Source organism: Antrostomus carolinensis, unplaced genomic scaffold, assembly GCF_000700745.2.
Source record: "Antrostomus carolinensis isolate BGI_N321 unplaced genomic scaffold, ASM70074v2 scaffold24749, whole genome shotgun sequence".
Taxonomy (NCBI): Eukaryota; Metazoa; Chordata; class Aves; order Caprimulgiformes; family Caprimulgidae; genus Antrostomus; species Antrostomus carolinensis.
This window is the reverse complement of record NW_010336783.1, coordinates 59,929-78,141: the sequence shown is the minus strand read 5'-3', so window position 1 is coordinate 78,141 and position 18,213 is coordinate 59,929. Positions and strand designations below refer to the sequence as shown.

At 42.1% G+C, this 18,213-nt stretch overlaps 2 protein-coding genes across 3 annotated transcripts in view; one reads left to right on the top strand and one right to left on the bottom strand.

The window, feature by feature from the left end:
• CC2D1B (coiled-coil and C2 domain containing 1B) overlaps window positions 1–14,654 on the top strand; it is a gene marked incomplete at its 5' end in the record, with an annotated part of 32,464 nt that extends 17,810 nt beyond the window's left edge. The window contains 12 exons of the mRNA XM_010174990.2: window positions 41–233; window positions 2,000–2,172; window positions 2,830–2,955; window positions 3,481–3,539; window positions 3,792–3,908; window positions 4,388–4,461; window positions 5,143–5,201; window positions 7,057–7,108; window positions 8,021–8,120; window positions 11,744–11,834; window positions 12,535–12,666; window positions 14,357–14,654. Coding sequence (XP_010173292.2) covers window positions 41–233; window positions 2,000–2,172; window positions 2,830–2,955; window positions 3,481–3,539; window positions 3,792–3,908; window positions 4,388–4,461; window positions 5,143–5,201; window positions 7,057–7,108; window positions 8,021–8,120; window positions 11,744–11,834; window positions 12,535–12,654 — 1,164 coding nt within the window. The remainder of the gene's footprint in view (window positions 1–40; window positions 234–1,999; window positions 2,173–2,829; window positions 2,956–3,480; window positions 3,540–3,791; window positions 3,909–4,387; window positions 4,462–5,142; window positions 5,202–7,056; window positions 7,109–8,020; window positions 8,121–11,743; window positions 11,835–12,534; window positions 12,667–14,356) is intronic.
• Window positions 14,655–17,220: 2,566 nt separating this feature from the next.
• ZFYVE9 (zinc finger FYVE-type containing 9) overlaps window positions 17,221–18,213 on the bottom strand; it is a 39,458-nt gene continuing 38,465 nt past the window's right edge. For both annotated transcript variants that reach the window (XM_010174988.2, XM_010174989.2), the window contains one exon: window positions 17,221–18,000. In XM_010174988.2, the coding sequence (XP_010173290.1) occupies window positions 17,839–18,000 (162 nt within the window). In that variant the 3' untranslated portion in view covers window positions 17,221–17,838. The remainder of the gene's footprint in view (window positions 18,001–18,213) is intronic.

Genomic DNA, 18,213 nt, shown 5'->3' with positions numbered 1-18,213 from the left:
ATTTTATGCATTTAACCTGCAGTTCTTTTTGTTACACTAGAATGAACCCCTGACACAGGCCCCAGTTGCCAAGAAGCCTGCTCAGCTGCCTGGAAAGCCGACTCAAGTGGTGAAGCCAATTGCAGTGCCATCTGCTGTAGCTGAGGAGCAGAGCTCTCCCAAGCATGTGAAACCACCTACATCACCCTCCACCCTGGACAAGGCAGAGTCAATGGATCATCTCCCTCCAGCTGGTAAGGTGAAGGGATCATCATTCCCAGTGATCCACGTGCAAGTTATTTGCACCAATTCAGTTGAATACCTTGGTAAAGACTTCTTTTCATTATATTTTAGATTTGAGCCTGTGAATGTGGCATAGATTTCACAGGAGCCTCAATTTATGTGTCTGCTGGAGGGCAGATCCAGCCCTGCCATGCAGCTTTATTTCACAGAGGCAGAATATGTAATTATAAGGATGATTGGGTTTTTAATTAATTTGGATGTAACAAATGTATCGATTGATAATGTTTAACTCAGCTCACAGTTGAACTCTACATACTCTCATTAAAGGGGATGGCTTGCCAGTGTGAATTATTCATTGATCTAGTGCAGCTTCCTACATCAGTGCTTTCTGCCTAGTGCTTCATCCAAGGATCTCAAACTGGTGTATCCACAGTAGTTCATCAATCCCTAGTCCTCCTGTTGGTGAGGTCACTAAATATTTGTCTGTGTAAGATTAGTTGTACAGGTGGTAAGGGACAGCCACCACCTCATGATGTGATTTTGGCACTCACACCAGCAGTGTTCAGGCTCTCACTGATTCTGCTGTCATGCCTTGACTGCAATCCCATCCTCCTCCTTACATTCTGCCTTGGGTAGTTCCCTCAGGACAAAGCAGAACTACCTAGTTGGCTGATGCAAGTTCTTTTGCAGAGTGCAAAGGCATTTCACAGTGCTGCTGTGATTAGCTCATAGCTCTTCTTTCCAGAAAATTCTGTGACTTGTTTTATAAAGACCACTAAAACGTAGTAGTTGTCCGTTTTGGCTTTGAAAAATCTATGAATTCTCAGGAGATTTGTTTTTTGCAATTTTAGCTGACATATTAATCTCTTGAGTGAATTGCCCTAGACTTATGCTGTGAAGGAATTGATGATACCCTGTCTCTGGTATTACAGTAATCTCTCCTGGGTATTTCAGGTATTTTAAAATAAGACAAATAGGTGCCACAAGTTCCTGGACAGATTCATACTGACTTGATTTCCACAGCAAAATGTCAGTACTTCAGTATTGTAAAGCTATATTTCACTAGCCAGAGTGCATTCTGTGATCCGAATGTAATCTCCTTCCCCCCAGAATTACAAAGTGCAGCTTACAGCTGCCTGTAGCTGATAAATCAGCTGTGCAAACCTGTCTTTTCTTCTTGCCAGAGAGCACAAGGCATAGAGAGGTGTGGGAGTGGAGCAGTTGCACTTAAGGCCTATACCAGGAAGGTCAAGGAGCCAAGATCAATGGGATTAATGGCTTTGTTCAGTCCCTTCTCCACAGGTTTTCTTTGAAAATACCTGTGCTCTCTGTCTCAGCCTCAGAGTACACTGTGGGGTTTGTCTTAGTGGAATCTGGGCTGGCTACCTTGTTTAATTAGTTTGGCTTTGGCTGATTGGGCAAATTGCTCACAGCAGCAGGACAGCAGGCTCTTTTGCAAAGATGGGAATAAATTGATTGTCATCTGACAACAGTCACTGTAGTGTGAGACACACAAATAAGGGGCTGCAATTACTGTTGTGACATTTATGAAGTGCTATGAGGTTTTTTGATGAAGGATGCTATGATAGAAGGAAGTTTGTTTCTTTTTCTGATACTTGAAAGTGGCCAAGAAACAGTTAAGTGCAGTAAGGAAATGTCCTTATTTGATATCTCTACTTTACTGACCTTTTTCTGGCTATAAACTGAATATGATAAACCTGTGTCAGGGGCACGGCAGTGTCAGATGAGTGGGGGTTTTTATACAACTGTTTTTCAGCTAGGGAACAGCTGGAATTTCTGGAGAACAGAAAGAAGCAATATATGAAGGCAGCCGTCAAAGCGAAGAAGGAAAATAACCTTGAACAGGCTAAGATGTATCTCAGAACAGCTAAGAGCTTTGACCTAAAGATTGAACAAGCAAAATGTGGCAAACCTGTTGATATTTCCAAGGTTAGTAGGACTGTTACTATTCTGCTTTGTTTCATTCTTGGACACAAGTGAATTCACTTCAAGCAGTGAATGATTTAACTATTTCTTGACACAAATTAAGGTAGTTTGCTCAAATGACAAATCTGGATACTGAGCACTGAAATTCCCCTATATTTTTGGTTTAGTGTTTGTTTTGTTTTGTTTCTCCTGCTCTCCTCAAATGTGCCAGATTTTGAGAAAATTCAGTCTCTGTGAACCATTTACTCCCTGATATTCAGTGGCACACCTAATCCATGCAGCTTGGAAGTGCTCCCTGGGCTTAGGGTGTGAGGGCATCTCTTAGCTGTGTCCTGACTGCATTTTGGGGTGAGGATCAGGTGCATGTGATACAGTGATGCCCTGGTTTCTCTTGGCATTTGGTAGGTGGGGAAAGCACACTGCACTGTAATAGCTCTGCTGACCTGAAGAATCGGGGAACTAGGCCTGTAAGATATTTTGCGGCGTTTTATGACTTAAGCAGTTGTCAGGCAGTGGTGTAAGTAGTGGTTGGATTGGAGTTGCCTTGAGAAGAAAAACAACTCATCTCCCTTCACAGACCTTTCCATACTTTCTGACTGCTTTTTGTCTGCTTCATTTTTTCCTATAAGGGCTCTGAAATGTGATGTTCTTGTGTTGCAGCTGCCATCACCCCCTACAGATGATGAGGGTGATTTTATCTTCATACACCATGAAGATGTCAGACTGTCTCAAAAAGCAGATGAAGTATATGCACAGCTCATAAAATTGCTGAAGGACCAACATGAGGTGACTGTTTTATCTTTTTTAGAAGTGTTTTAGGTGTTTTTTTACATTTCTCTGGGTTTTATTAATATTATAATCCCACAATTGTTTCTATGGAGTCATTTATATTTCTTTTTAAATACTTTTGGTTTTGTGTGAAAAAGTGAAAAACTTTCAGAGCTGGACTTTCTACTAGTTGAACTCAGAGGGTGTGCTTGGAGGCTTGGGGCTATCAAATTATCACTATTAAAGATAAGCACTCAAGTTTGAAAATAGTACCTGAATGATTAAGACTAGCCCTTGGGTCAACCTCATATCTAGACATTAAGTTATTAAAAAGTAATAGGTCAGAACAGCTCAAATGAATGCTGTGCTCAGCTTTGAGATTAAAGGACTGGGGAAGGTGGATGTTTTTGGATGACTTGGGAAAACTCTTGGCTTTTTTTAAATTAGGTTGTCATCAACCTCGAAACTCTCTGCCAGTCATGAATCTGTGTGTAAGGATCACTGAGTGCATCTGTATTTGTTTGATTTTGTTTCTGTTGACAGAGGTGTTTGCAGTATTCCAAGCAATTCATGCATCTGGGAAATGTAGCAGAAACGACTCGGTAAGACCCACTGTTAATCATCCCACAACGTGGTCACTTCAGGCTTGAGTCTGCCTGACCCCCCTAAAGATGATGGAGGGTCAGGTTGGAAACCTCTCATTATGTGAAAGGGTCAGTAGCTGTGAGACCTACACCTCCAAGTTACTTTCAGACCTCTGGTCTGAGGCTCACTCTGTGGCCTCTATCTGGCAGAATGCTGTTTGATGTTTCAGTGTGTGTGTAGTTTTTCTGTTGTTTTTGTCTTTTCTGTAGGTTTGAGAAACTGGCACAAAGTTGTAAAAAGGACATGGACATCCTACAGCTTGCACGTGCGCAAGGAATGGATCCTCCAAGCCATCACTTTGAGGAAAGAACCTTTAAAATGATAAGGTGTGGAAAAATAAAAGGATTTCTCAGGCAGGCTGGAATGAGTTTTCTGGTTTCTAGCTGCTGCTTAGGGAATTGTGCTTCAGCAAACTCGAGTGGCACCAAGGGTTAGACTGCATCCCTGGAAGGACACTCAAATACAAATAAGTTGTTCTCTAACTTCTGTTCTGGGTTCTTCTGTTTTCAGACTATCTCCAGCTTCATCTCTTATGTTCTGCTACTTCAGTTTTTTTTTCCTCTGCATTTCTTCCTCAATGCTGTTGCCTTTGGTCTTTGTTTGTGGCATTTTTCACTATACTTCAGAGTTGTTTTTATCTCTGTGCTCTTTTCTTGCTCTTTTGTAATTTATGAGGATGATCTGTGTAGGAGTGTGCTATTGAAAAAGGTCTGGCAAGTACCAGTGGCATCCTGGTCTGTGAGTGGATCGGGTGGTGGTGGGCTGCTGGGATGAATATGCTTTTTTGTCTTTATTTTTTTCACAGGATATTTTCTGAGCTCAACAGCACAGAAATGCACCTTCTTATTGTCAGGGGGATAAACCTACCAGCTCCACCAGGTATGTACTCAAAAGGGCATGTGGGCTTTTTCCTCTGAGTAGGTAAGAAAAGTAGTGGGGAATGACATTTGTCTCCATTGAAGACCACTTCACGAGTTGACTTTTGTAGCCAGCCCTCATTAAAACAAAATAAACAGGTCACAGACTAAAGCTCCCAAAAAAGCCCTTTAAACATTGAAGGTATTTTAAAGTATTTTAAAAACCAACCAAACAAAAAACCCAGAAGAATAAAGAGAATCTGGGTTCCATTTGGACCAAGGGAAGAACTTTAAATTGTCCTGGGTTTGCTCATAACTGGGTCATAGTTTAAGTCTCATGTTTATCTCCTATTTTGTTATGAGTGCCTGCCTTATCTCTGCACCACCTTCGTGTGTATTGACCCTTCAGTAGACAGGAGTTGCTCCTGCCAACGTTACTGCTTTTAGTCCCTTGTTTCTGGGGGGCTTGTAAACCATCTGTGCTGGATTGTGTCAGGACTAATGACAGCACTAAAAAAAAAAAGTAGCTGTTTTCCTTTGGATGCTTTCTATGAAGTTTGGTTTGATGGATTTAATGGTTTTTCAGTTGTCAAGTGACAGGTCATGAGTCCTACTGAGAATCAGTTAGGTGCTCTTGAAAATCCTGCTCAATATCACAGATGCCATGAAAATACCTGTATTGGCTGGTTGTTGTCTCACTCAGGTGTATCACCAAGCGATTTGGATGCATTTGTGAAGTTTGAATTTCAGTACCCAAGTGCGGTGAGTGCGTGTCCTGGCTCTTCTTGTTCTTCAGTCTGTGACCCTTGCCACTGTGTTAGCTTGTGAGGACTTTGAGCAGGAAGCGTAAGTTTTCTTCTAGAAAGGGAAACACGTCTAGGCATACTGCCTGAATTGATTTTTAAACAAGAAACTTTTTTTTTTCTGAGAAACAGAACTACTGAATCTGTTTCCTGCAGATTTGAGCTTTGCTGCACCTTTCTCTTGATGTTCACTGCACCTTACACTTAGCGGTGTGGTGTCTGCCTCCGGCTTGCATGTTCTCTGGCTGGCTGCCCACCAGCTTACTGCTAAACAGCACTCACAGCGCTAAGCCGTGCCCACCTTTCCCCCTGAGGACACTAATCAGACCGTTTCCAGTGTTTGCAAAATTTGTAGAAGTTCATTTCTTTCAGGGGTGCAAACAAGCTGGTAACTTCAACCAAACGTGAGGGCACGCAAAGTTGTCACTGGAGGAGAGGGGCCACCTTAGATGTGATGTCCCTCTAAGTCCCATTCCTTTAAGAAAATAAACTTTTAAAAGCATTGCTTTTAGACATCTCTTATAATTACAGAAGTAGATTGAAAAGGTTAATCTTTGTCCTCAAATAAATGCATGTGATTCCTGGTGATTTAATTAGCAAATATATATATATGCATATCTGGGAAAATTATGTAGGCCATACAATTTTCTTGACCTTACTAATAAATACTTATGTGTATGTGCATGTATATATGTGCATATATATGTGTATGTATACAAAAAAAAGAATACGTACATATATTGCTTCTTTCCTTGAAGCTCCCCAGTGTCATCCTGTTCCCCTCACCTTTAAAACCAGTCTCTGGTCTGAAAAACACTGAAGCTGTTGAGCTAAACGGGCCTCTGAAGAGGGCTGCCTAGACTTACTGTCAGTAGAAGTGCTGGGGCTTCTGCTGCTTTCTCTGTAGGGCAAAACCAATCTTTGATCTTGCAGGATTAATATGTAGCCCTGTGAGAGTGCATAGCCTAGATTTTTACCTCCTAATAAATTTTGCAGCAATTCCACTAAAATAAATTCAATTACCTGTGGGAAATCGGTGGTGTGGTCAGGTTTGTGTTCAGGTTTGAGTTACAAGGGCTTTAATGGAGGAGTCCCCCTGTTAGCATGGCTGAAAACAGAGTTGGGCTGTGTGAGTAATTTTCTGGGGAATACGTAAGAATCAGCTCAGTTGCTTTTAATCTATTTTTCTTTGTTTTAAAAAAAGCCAGATTTCTACTGCTTAGCCAAGAGTCAAATACACCACCTTTCTCCTTCATGGCTGAAATCAGTTTTGCAAAGTAGCTGCAATAATTAGGTCACATTGTCCTTGTTCAGTCCCAAGAGATTTAGTTTGTACTCTGCTTTAGGTTAAAAGTTAATTCATTTTGGTGACAGATTGATTGTCAGGCAAAATAATAGTAGGGCAATTCCCTGAATGATTTGTGATGAATTCCTTGTGTAGCTTATTATTCCAGCTAATTCAGAAGGAACCGAATTACTGTGTCGTGGAACGTGCGCAGTTTATCATGTAGTTTAGCAGCTGCAGTCAGTAACTTTATGATGATTGGATTGAATTGAGTGTGATCATGTAGTTTATCTGTGCCTCTTATATTTAATATAATGTTTTGACTTTATCCAGATTCTACTTGTTACCACAATGAAATCCAAATGTTTTAGTCTTGAATGTACCATGACTACTCTTATCATTCAGATAACCTCCTAAACCTCATGTTTCTTGTATAGGTATAAAAAAGAGCTGGTAATAAGAATGGTTACTACTCTGTATTTTGAAACAATATCTGATGGCTTTATGTAATGTGTGTCTCTCTTAATAGGAGCAACCTCAAAAGAGTAAAACACCTGTAATTAACAATAACAATTCTCCAGGTTAGTACTTTTTCTGGGACAGAGGGAAAAACATTGCACCTTAGCAAGCACTGGAGAATACAGGCTAGTCTCATACTGTGAAACAGGCCAGAGGGCCTCCCACCTGCTTTTTTCTTCTTGGGGACTTGTTGGAGGGTGAAGTCCAGCTGTGCTGGCAGTCTCGTCACCCTCATCCCCATCTTGGTGATAGTCAATTTTGTTATGAATTAGTGAAACTACTGAGTTACCAGTCATGTTCCAGCTGTTGTTGTCAACCCTGCTGGGAGATGGGCCAGATAAATAAACTTTCTTTATTAAATAAGTTAAATTATTAATTTTAATATCTCTATGGGTCTTTCTCAGTCCGATTGTGTCCTGTGAGTTTGCCAGTTCTGTCGTGATTTTTGCTAACATTTCTAAACCTGACAATGCATCATTGCAGAAATTGTTTTGTTTTGTTTTTTTAAGACAGTGTGTCTTGAAACCAACTAAAATATCTTCTTTGTACAGTATTAATTACATTATCAAAACACCCTTTCCCACTCATTCCAACCTTCCTATGCTTTTTCCTTATTATTTTGTACCTTTTTCTTAGCCACAGATGCTCTGTTTAATTGCTGAAAGGCAAATTCTCCAGTTTTGGCTCTCCAGGAACTTGCTGTCATCTCCTCATGATGACTTGGTTTTTCTGCAGTTTGATTTCTGTCCCTGTAAAGTGGAGATGACAGATGAACTGTTGCACAGGGACACTGACTTGTTAACAACTGAAATAACCTCCTGAGAAGGAAGTTCATATGAATGTGAAGTGTTGTTCACAAATGAGCCAAACTGAGATAAAGGGAGGTGTGAGTATGTGTATGTAATAAAGCTGAAACCACTGCACATGGTTTGACTTTCACAGCTTTCTTTCATTTTTCTGTATCTTAAATGTAGAATATAACCAATTGTTTAAGTTGAACATCAACCGAAATCACAGAGGTTTCCGACGAGCAATTCGGTCCAAAGGAATAAAATTTGAAGTATTTCATAAAGGGTAAGTGCACAGTTTGCTCCCTCCTCATTGCTTCTCTAGTAACAGTTGAAAAGAGTGTTGTAGCTGAAATTTATGAAGCACAATCTTTGAGCTAGCAATAAAGAGTTGTCTAGTTCTCATTTCAAAATGTGCCTGAGCTCTGTATCTTCCTCTGTGGAGGTGAAAAAAAGGCAGAAGTCCAGTGAAGTTGGTTCATAACTGGCAGATCAGTTTAGGATTAGTGCATTGAGGGGAATTAATGAGACCGAGAAGGTAATGATTCAGCTTCAAATTGTTTTGATTCTTATCCAGTCTGGTTTTAGTCATCAGGACTAGAAGATTTAAATGTTATGTGGGATAACTTTGTAGAATAATGAAGTACAAGTGGTAGCAAAACATTAACAGCAGTAAAGCAGATTGCAGATGATGGCAGGACTAGTGTTATGTTTTTGTCCTTATCTTCATTCTCAGGCTCTTACAATATTTACTGAACACTGCTAGCAAACTGTTAAGACTATCTTGAGAGAGACAGACTCCCCTCGTCTCAGAGATTAAGATGATGAGATGGATGTTAACAGTGTTCAGGGAAATGTTCCTATGTCTAGGCTCATTCCTGATCTATTCAGAATCAGAGAGGCCTATATTCACTAATTCCCAGGTTGGTTTTGATCCGTGACTTGGATGAGATGTTAAATAACCTGTTTTCATCTCGGTGGCTCTTTGTGCTATTCTTTGTTTCTGTTACTGGGACATGCAGAAATGATCCATAGGTTCTCCCAAGATGATTTTCAAATTGTAGATGTTTTAATCTCTGAGCTAAAGTCCTATTTTTTTTTTCACTCAACACCTTCCATTTACATCTCCATTGAAGCAGAAACTGATTTTCTTCCTCTTTCTTTCTCAATCCTGACTGCTCTGGTGTTCAGGATTTCACTGTTAGAGATCCTCCTCTTTTGCCATAGAACTGTTAGGTGTTTACATTTGTTTAAAACCTTTCTCACCATCTTTTGCATACCATCGTGCATGTGGGGCATATCCTGTTCTCTTACCAGCTGGAACTGTGCTTGTTTGTAAGGTCTGAGCTCAGGTTTAACTTCACCCATTGGGAAACACTCTCCACTGATTCATGAGGAGTGTAACAGCTCCAGATTGTCTTTTGAAGCCTTTTTGAAGATTAGGAAAAAAAATCTGTGCAGATTGTCTCTTTTCTGGTTCCGAGATATTTTTTTTTTGTTCTTAGGCCAGGAATCCAACAAGTCAGATACATGCTTGTGTTCTGGGTTGGTCAGATACATGCTTGTGTTGGGAGGAGGGGAGCAGTTCCCCATGGCAAATCGCAACAGGGAAGGAGAAAAAGGAGAAATGCCCACTGTTCACTTTCCCATGGCCATCTTCTCAGGAGAAAGGAGAGGATTAAGTGATCCAGGCTCTTTCCTAAAGTCTGTCTCCTCCATGTTTTTTTTCTTCAAGACTATAAATGAATAATACTTTCAGAAATGCTGGTAGATGCTGTAGTTTTGGGGTCTCTTACGCCTCTGACCATCTCCCAAGAAGTATTTTCTCTCAGTGAGCAAAGGAGACTTGTTTCAGGTCATATATTAAGCTTCAGTTTAAAAAACACTTTCAAGTAAAAACCCAGCAATGTACTTTTCCAAAGGAAAAGTCTCTCATTAATCCTCTCCTAAAAGCTTCTGAAGATAAAAGGAGATTTCCCCAGAGCTGTTTCTGAAGCTGTGGCCTAGAGCGAGTTCACATTGTTCACTGCCGACCTCCTAGAACTGATCGGGGATGGAGCAGTCTGTTTCTTGTATTATAAAATGGAAAAATGCTTTAACAGGTTCAGCTAGAAAAATTGCTGATTCTCTCTTTAAGTTTATGAACAAAATGTCCAAGGTACTGCAGTACAATTATGTGATCCTTTTTCATTTTAAGGTGCTTGTGAAGTAAAGGAAGTATTCTAGCATGTAAGCCAATGAATTCTGAACGTCTTTAAATGATTTTGTGAGTTTACTGTAGTCTCATTGATGGAGAACTGAGTTGGACTCTTTCAAGTCCTTCAGCAATAGGTTTTTAGAAGAGATGTAGTTCCTAACAGTGACTCACTGCACGTTCCAGTGCATTTAGATAGTGCATTCTTTAGCCCATGTAGAAGTGTCTGAGCTCCCTCCTGCTTGCTGCAGCCTGGGCTAACGGTACCAGCCTGTTCCCCTCCTGATCTATAGAGACTTCAGGGCTCTATGAGCCATAGCATCCCCAACGCTGTTCCTGAACACACCAGCCAGAAAGTGAGGTAGGTTAAAGTCTGGGTGACAGGTTCCCTGTGCTGCAGTTGGTGTGAGCTGTTTGGGGAATATACGAATGAAGCAATCACGGAGGCAGGGAATGTGAGGAAACAACCTGACTCCCTTTCCAGGCAGAGACTTTAGACAGTGGGGTTCACAGGTGTTCACTTGGAACTGTAGGCACTGGTGGCAGCATCAGGTCTGTGTGTCAGTAGACTGGTTACTGTTGCCACAGATGACACGATCATAAAATAATCTTCAGAGTTTTCATTGTATATGTCAAGTTTTGCTTGATAATATCTCTTAATGATAATAGGAAGAAGGGTGGATGTTATGAGGTTGGTTTTTGTTTGTTTGTCGATTTGCTTCCTTGTTTTTTTCCTAAATAGAATGGCATAAAAAGGAAGCTTCTGAATTATTGGCAGATTTCCTGTCTAAAACGTGACAGGCATGGCTGGTTGGCTTTCCTACCTCCAGGATCTCTAGATTTTAGTTGTCTATCAAACCTTTTGGAGGTTTGTTCAGGGAAATGCTTGGATGCAGGCAAAAAAATCCAGTGCTTTGAGCTGAACACTTCTGTGGAATTAGTGTGGTTTAGTCTTAGCTGTTGCCTGTTGGAGGAGTTTGTCTGGAGCAGGATTGCAGCACCTGTCTCTGTTAAGGTAAAGAGGGATCTCGTGCTATAAAGCTGTTAAACAGAAGTGACTGTAGCAGAGAGAAGCTGATTGTTTTCCTTGCAGGATAAAAATGCTCTGTGTTTAATTTCAGTAGACTAGAAATTCTAAAATGATAGTTCTTGACTGTTAAACTACCAGTATGTAGGTGAATGGAAACAATAGCTGAAATAAAATGTTCTTACTTGTTGAAATTGAGTGTTTTGATTTATCAAAATGAAACAGAATGATTCATGTGACTTTTTCCTAATAAGTAGTTTGCCAAAACCAGCATGTGCCTGCGAAATGTTTGTTTTGATAAGAGATGAAACTTCCTTGGGAAGCTTTCCAGCCTGTTCTGTTAACAGCCTGGTGCAGAAGATGGCTGGCCTGGCTGTGAGGCCATTCTTCCCTGTCACCCTGTGCAGGGACAGAAGCTGCTGCCATCCCAAGTGCTAGTTTAGTTGCTTGTTTTTCTTCACCACTGTCCTCATCTTCAATTTAGTTGCAGAGAATAATTAAAAAATGATGAGTTCTGTATCTTGTCCTTGTAGCCTCGTTCAGTAAGGGTTTGCCCCTTGCACCCCGGTTTGTAGCAGCCCTCCTGGATGCAGTGATGGTGCAAATAACGGTGACCTCTCAGCTCACCTTCTCTTTAATGTTCTGAAACACCTTACCTGTTCAATTAAGGAAGATTTCTTTGAAACAGGTCCTTTTTCAGAAGTGACAAGCACGTGGGGACTGCACACTTGAAACTGGACAAGTTGGAATCGGAGTGTGAAGTCAGAGAGATCATCGAGGTACGTTTTCTGGGTGACGTGTGTTCTGCTAATGAGTCATATTTGAACACAGAGGGAAAATGAACATTTGCATAAATGCATCTGTGTACAGGTGGCCATTTTGTATTGGATGAGTTTGATAAACAATGGGCAGTCCTTTGTTTTATCATCTCTTAAAGCCTGTCTAAGCTGTTCTTATAGTGGGAACTTTTTGGGGACGACTTCTGCAAATTTTCTGTATCAAGACAGTTTTCTTTTTCAGGACCAGAAATTCAGATGATTCCCCAAAATATTTGTATTGGTAGCCAACAGATCAAAGGGTTAAGTGAAGACTGACAGAGAGGCTAGAGAGCTGCTGAAAGGTCCAGTAGGAGATCACTAAGTGGAACCTTAAAATCCCTTGGGCTGCATCGGTGCAGACAGGCTCAGGACACCGCTGCCCTGGGGTCTGTTTGCACTTCATGGGTGTGGTGTGGGCAGGCAGAGGTGGGGCAGCCGTTGGTGCAGCTGCCTTGCACAGGTTGTGTGGGGAACATGCTCTGCTGAATTAGGAATCTGGGGAAGCACGTGGCTGTGATGCCTCCCAGCATGGCAATCGCCTGCAGGTGATCTCTGACATCGTTTAGTCCTGGGGAAATAGTCAGTGGTTGCCTGAGGCACTGTGGTTTGACATTATCATTCGTATGTGTGCTAACTGCTCATCTTTTTGTGGTTCTTTCAGATTTTTGATGGCAGAAAGCCCACTGGAGGGAAACTGGAGGTAAAAGTGAGACTCAGGGAGCCCCTCAGTGGTCAAGATCTTCAAACAGTTACAGAAAACTGGCTGGTCCTTGAACATTAGTTCCTATCTGAGGTATGAATCCTGTGTCTAAAGATGGTCTGACCAGAACTTGACAGGGCTACAGATAAATTCTGCTTGAATAATGTCTTCTGTTGACATTGACCCAATTACACAGCTCTGGCTGTGATACCATTCACTTTGGTATTTGTAGTGGTGAGTTGACATCATTTCAGAAATGAGGTTACAGAATCTCTGATTAGTTTGTACATCAAAGATGCTATTTCACAATCACTTGAAATACAGGGAGAGCTTCTAGCATCACCTTTATTTAGAATAATATTTAGAAAATAAGGTTGATGAGTCCTTTCTAGGAGGGAGGGTGCCTTCTGTCCATCCTGATTGTTAGCAAAAAAACTTTCAGAGTTAGCAAGGACCCTTCTCCTGGCAGGAGCTAGAGAAGGGCATTCGTTTGTCCCATGAAAGTCTACCTGACTTCATCTGAAAGGGAAACTATTGGAGATGGGCTTTCCTCTGGGTACTTGAGACTTCTGGGCAAGGAGAAACTCTCCAGTTGAACGCAGGCTACCTGAAGAACTGTGCCTTGTGCCCACTGTGCTCGTATCAAGTACAGAAGAGGAGCTGTGTGCTGCCGAAATGGCTGTATATTAGAAGGATGAAAAACCAGTAGGCTTCCTCTGCTTGCCAGCCTCTATGGGAATTGCTTGGGTTTGGAGCTTGTCTTCCTTCCTCATGCGCTGCTTTTTAGGTATCACAGATTCTCCCTTCTCAAAAAAAAAAAAAAAAAGCAAACAAATACTAAAAATGGTGCTGTCTTTTTCTTAAGTTACTGCAGGCTAAGTACCAGAAGGCTGTCTGCCCGTGGGATCTCTAATTCAGCCTGCTTTTATGTATGTGTCTGATGGCTGAAAGAAGTTCAGATTAGTTGGACACAATCATTGATATCCTGAAACTTAGGTCCTCGCTTCTCCCACAGCTTGTTTGTAAAACCAGAGGGGTTTTATGAACATAAAAATGGAGAGGGAACAGTCAGTTCTCACTTTGGTGTGTGTGCGAATTGCCTGCGGTCACAGGGCGTTATTGGCAGGGGTGTGACCGTGTCAGTCCCTTCTGAGCAGGTGTTTGTTGTGCTGTGGTAACACGTCGAGCCCTCCTCTTGGACCCTGGAACAAACCTCACCTCTTCTCATGGCAAACATGGTGTATAAACACAGAGTTTCTAATAAGTAATCCCTCTTCCTTTCCTTGAGCTCCTGGAGTCTCTGTGCTCCCTCTTCCTTAGCACATTGTTTGAAATGGCAGTTAAGCTAAAATTCATCAGCTTTGCTGTGACGTCACCCGTTTGCCTCACTTTTGCTTCCAAATTGTGTTAGATTTTACAGTTTGAGGGGTCCTGTTTCAATGTGAGTCTGAATTTGTAGCACCAAAGGGACTCTTTGTCTCGTGATTTCTTCCTCACAGCCAAAAGCAGGTCGGGAAACTGCCCATGAGCTTCACAGTTTGGCTGTGAGGGACACGTTTGGTGGCCGTAGGTCTGAAGTAACACCTTGGCCTCGTGCTGTGGCTGGACATCTAGGCATTTTCAGTCACTAGAGCTTAATAATTTTGCTCCATTGATCTTTCTCGTTGACCATCCAGAAAATTCACGTCAGCTTTTACATATAATGTGACCTTGAGCTGTGAACATCTGTTAAGTACTGCATCAGGTGATTTTGTTGGGTTTTTTGGTTTTTTTTTTCCTCCAGATCCATTGGAATGTTAAAAAGATGTGGGATGAACGTATGGAGAAAGATGCTGCTAGCTGCAAGCACCAAAGATGTTAAACGAATGCACTACTGAAACTAATGTCTATTTTGGTAACAGCCATAGTGCTTATTAATAACGTCAAGGCAACCGTAAGGCTCTGGAAATTCGCTGCTGCAGGGGATTGTTACTAGTCTACACAAAATAGACAGAATTGCCTTAATGTGGGACTACTCAAGTAGCGCCAGGATGAATGTTACATTAACTATGCACAGTGGTGTGTGAAAAGTTTAGCCCCTTAAAAATTCCCCGAGGCAGTGCAAAAACTTTTCGGTTAAATCACAGGTAAGACCTTTGTTAGACTTCATTTTTTCAAGTGTACGAGCAGCCAACGTGGCACAGTGAACAGTCTGCTACTGCTTTTTCTGTTCTCTCTTATCAAGGCCTGTTTTGTTGTAGTTTTTTGTTTGTTTGTTTGTTTTCCTAAAATAGAGGAGAGAGAATTCTGGCAGCAATCGTGTGTCCCTCCTCTGTGCATGCCACTGCAACACAAAGCTCCATGGGCTGTTGCCTTTCAGAAGGAAAGAATGCAAGACTTCTTAGCAGCAGGTGTTTACAGATCTACATTTTTGTTCTGACTACCAGTTGTCTGCTGTGCTTGCTGCTCTGCTTGTTCAGTGCAGCCCTGGTACTGTGCCTTCATCTTTTTTCTTTTTTAAAACTTAAAAAAGGAGGGAAAAAAAAGTACATTAGACTCTGCTGCTTCCCAAATGTTCCCTGTATTTTTACAGAAATAGGCTTTTACAGTTCTTCCAGGTGATGGGGAAAAAAAGCCACTCTTTGTCATGTAGAAAACCAGATTATGACTATTTTCAGGAATGCTTTTGATCAGCAGCATACAAAAACTAGTACCAAATCTCGTTTGTGTTTTTAAATCTCAGTGAGGTAACAGAAAGGGGTGATCTCAGAGGAGGGGACATGCCTGCACGGGGGAGTCAGGGCGCTCCTGCCCCAGCTGTCTAGGTAGGGCAAGTTTGCAGACAGAAAGGAGTCCAGACAAGTGAGGCAGCGCTGCCTCCGTCTTCCTGAGCAGATGAAGACAATACAGTGTTTCGTTTTTAATTTCAATAAATTTAATATACAAAACTACATGTTGAAAATAAAAATATAATATGCCGTTTTTTGCAGTGTTAACTAACTGAATTTTAAAAGTACAATTCTTTTCTAAAACAAGTACTCATTTCTTAACAACATGGTAATTAAGGTCATTTAAAAGGCTATGGTTGAAGCAAACATGTCAGTCACCGGTTGATAGTGTTTTGCACAAACATAATCCAAACCTAAAAGACTTTTGGGGCAAAGGAAGAGAAGATAAAGATTTATTCTTTTTTTTTTTTTTCACCTCTTTTACTGCATCATTAAGCGTAACAATGCAACCAAGGTCACTGGAAAGCCGCTGCTGTGGCAAAGCTGGAGTGCAGGCTCTAGAAGGAAGATTGTCGGGTAGGTGATGGAACACTCTTCCAGATACTGAATCCTGCCTCCACCCCGGAGTGCGGCGCTGCGTCCCAGCGTGTGCAAAATCAGCGTGCAGGGGGAGTCGGAACGTAACCTTAGTCCTGCTCACTGCACAGATACAGAGGAGGGCCAGGGACTGTCATAGCTGAAGGTGTGTCCATCATGAACCACTGGGGAAGCTGCCTTAAGCCAGCCGCCGTTTCCCAAGGCCCAGAGGGAAGGTGGCACTTTGCTGTGACACTTACTTACCCTTTCAAGCACAGTAGCGCGCTACCTCTTGCTGGCCAGCTGTTCTTTTGGGAGTTGGACCCCAGTTCTCTGGCCTCCCGGGTGGTGGGTGGTGACAGCTCTCATGGGTCATGTTGGATTTGTCGGACTTTGCTTTTTTTCAAAAAGCAGTAGCTGTTTATTCACAAATGCACTCTGTGCAGACACTGCGCTGTCTCTACATCAAATACATGGCATGGGCACAGTTGCCTTGTCCTGTGCCCAGCTAATGCTGTATAGTTGGTTAAAAAATACAGCACCAGTCTCGCAGTAGCCTTGCACTCTCTTTACCGTTGGAAGGTGCCTGTGTGACTCACATACAGCAAAAGCAAAACAATCCCTGCTGCTTCCACCAGCACTGCCCACCAGCAGGGCCAATGCCATGTCTGCGATCGTGTGCTCACCGTAACCTAGCCCCTCTCTTCCCAAATTAATTTTTTGTACAGACAGGAGGAGAAACCTTTGCTCCCCCTTCCTGGGAGGGACTCAAGCAGCTGCTTTGCATGGCTACAGCTCAACAAACCAAGCCCCTTCTGCTTTCAGCTCTTGCCACTGGTTAGCAGCTTTCCAGGGAGAGAGTAAGCGTTTCCTCTGGCTGATTCTCAATTCCAGCTTCGCAGTGTTGTGGCAGAGGTGAGCAGCTGCTTGCCTTACTAAAGCCCTCTCAGGTGAGACCAAGAGCACTGGGCCAAGTGCAAGTGTTCAGAGCTGACCAGAAAGCCTTTTTTCAGCAGAACATGCAAAAACAGCCACTCTATACTTTTATCACAGGTAAGCTTTTACATGGTGCTGCTAATATGTCTTGTATTACATGACACGAGCGTTACACTACAGCGTACAGCAAGGAGGAGACTTAAAGCTGCCCTGGGTGTTACTTTTCTTTAAAAAGCAGGACCTACTGGGGAAGAGGAATGAGATATAACTGCACTTTAGGGCTAATACTTCCTCTGCTTTGTACAGATTTGTAAACAAAGTACAGAATAGCAGAGTTGTTCTAGGAGATTATAGAAATCTGCCGAGGTGATGGGTTTTTATAGTAAATAGAGGAACAAAGTAAACTAGCCTATCACACACACACACACACAACTGCAGTGTACATAATACCGCTGTCAGAGCGCTGCCTGCCCTTCTGCTCCTTTGGACACGTACACAGATGTAGTTATGGCTAGGTAACCTCTCCACAGCTCTCAAGGGCTACTCCAAACATATTTCAACCAATAATCTGGTCAAAATAATGTAAACTTTACTTTTTTTTTTTTTTTTTATGTCTACAGAACAACCACAAATGGCATTATGATGAGGTCAGAATGGAGGTCTTGGTTGTTTTCTTACATGTCCATCTACAAACAGTACAAGATTGGAGTTTCACTTTTTATTTACGCCCCATTTGCGATCTTTGCACCCGTTTGAGCATTTAGAGTACATGACTGTAAGTCTTTAAACATGAGCATTTTTCTAAACAGTAACAGAAGTGTATTAGCTGCAAGGATAGCATAGCCATGTTGTAGTATAGAAGCTGCCCTGATCCTCTGTTGGTTGACAATGCATAGAAGATTTAGAATTATGGAACAACTGTCCCTCCCTCCTCCCCACCCTCCCCCAATAGTGTTAACAAAAGCTTAATTTTTCCAGTTTTAAAGTGCAAATGATTCAGATACAACTGCTGCTGGAACAGGTCTGAACAGAAAATGAAGTCCTCTTATGAGATGTTTTCCAGAATATAAAAGATGAGCTCCATAATGACTGGCCCCTCACTCAACTGACATGCCCCTCCATGAATCACCGGAACTAAGGCACTGTCCAGGTCATTCATGTATTGAGAGGGCAGTGGCTGTCCATTACTCCCAGCTTGATAACCAACCTAAAAAATACAAAGGAGAGCGGGTTTTACAGAGAATAGGGCATGAGGCTGTGATTCAGGGGGCAGCCAGAGAAATGCTGGGCAGGAGGATTAGCTGCGTGAGGGGCTGTGGCCTCTGCCCCGGGAAGTCTGGCACTTGAACAGCAGCTTTTCCACTTGATTTTGTTCTCCACGTTCCCTGAGGCTGCCTAGACAAAAGCGGCCTCTCTTTCC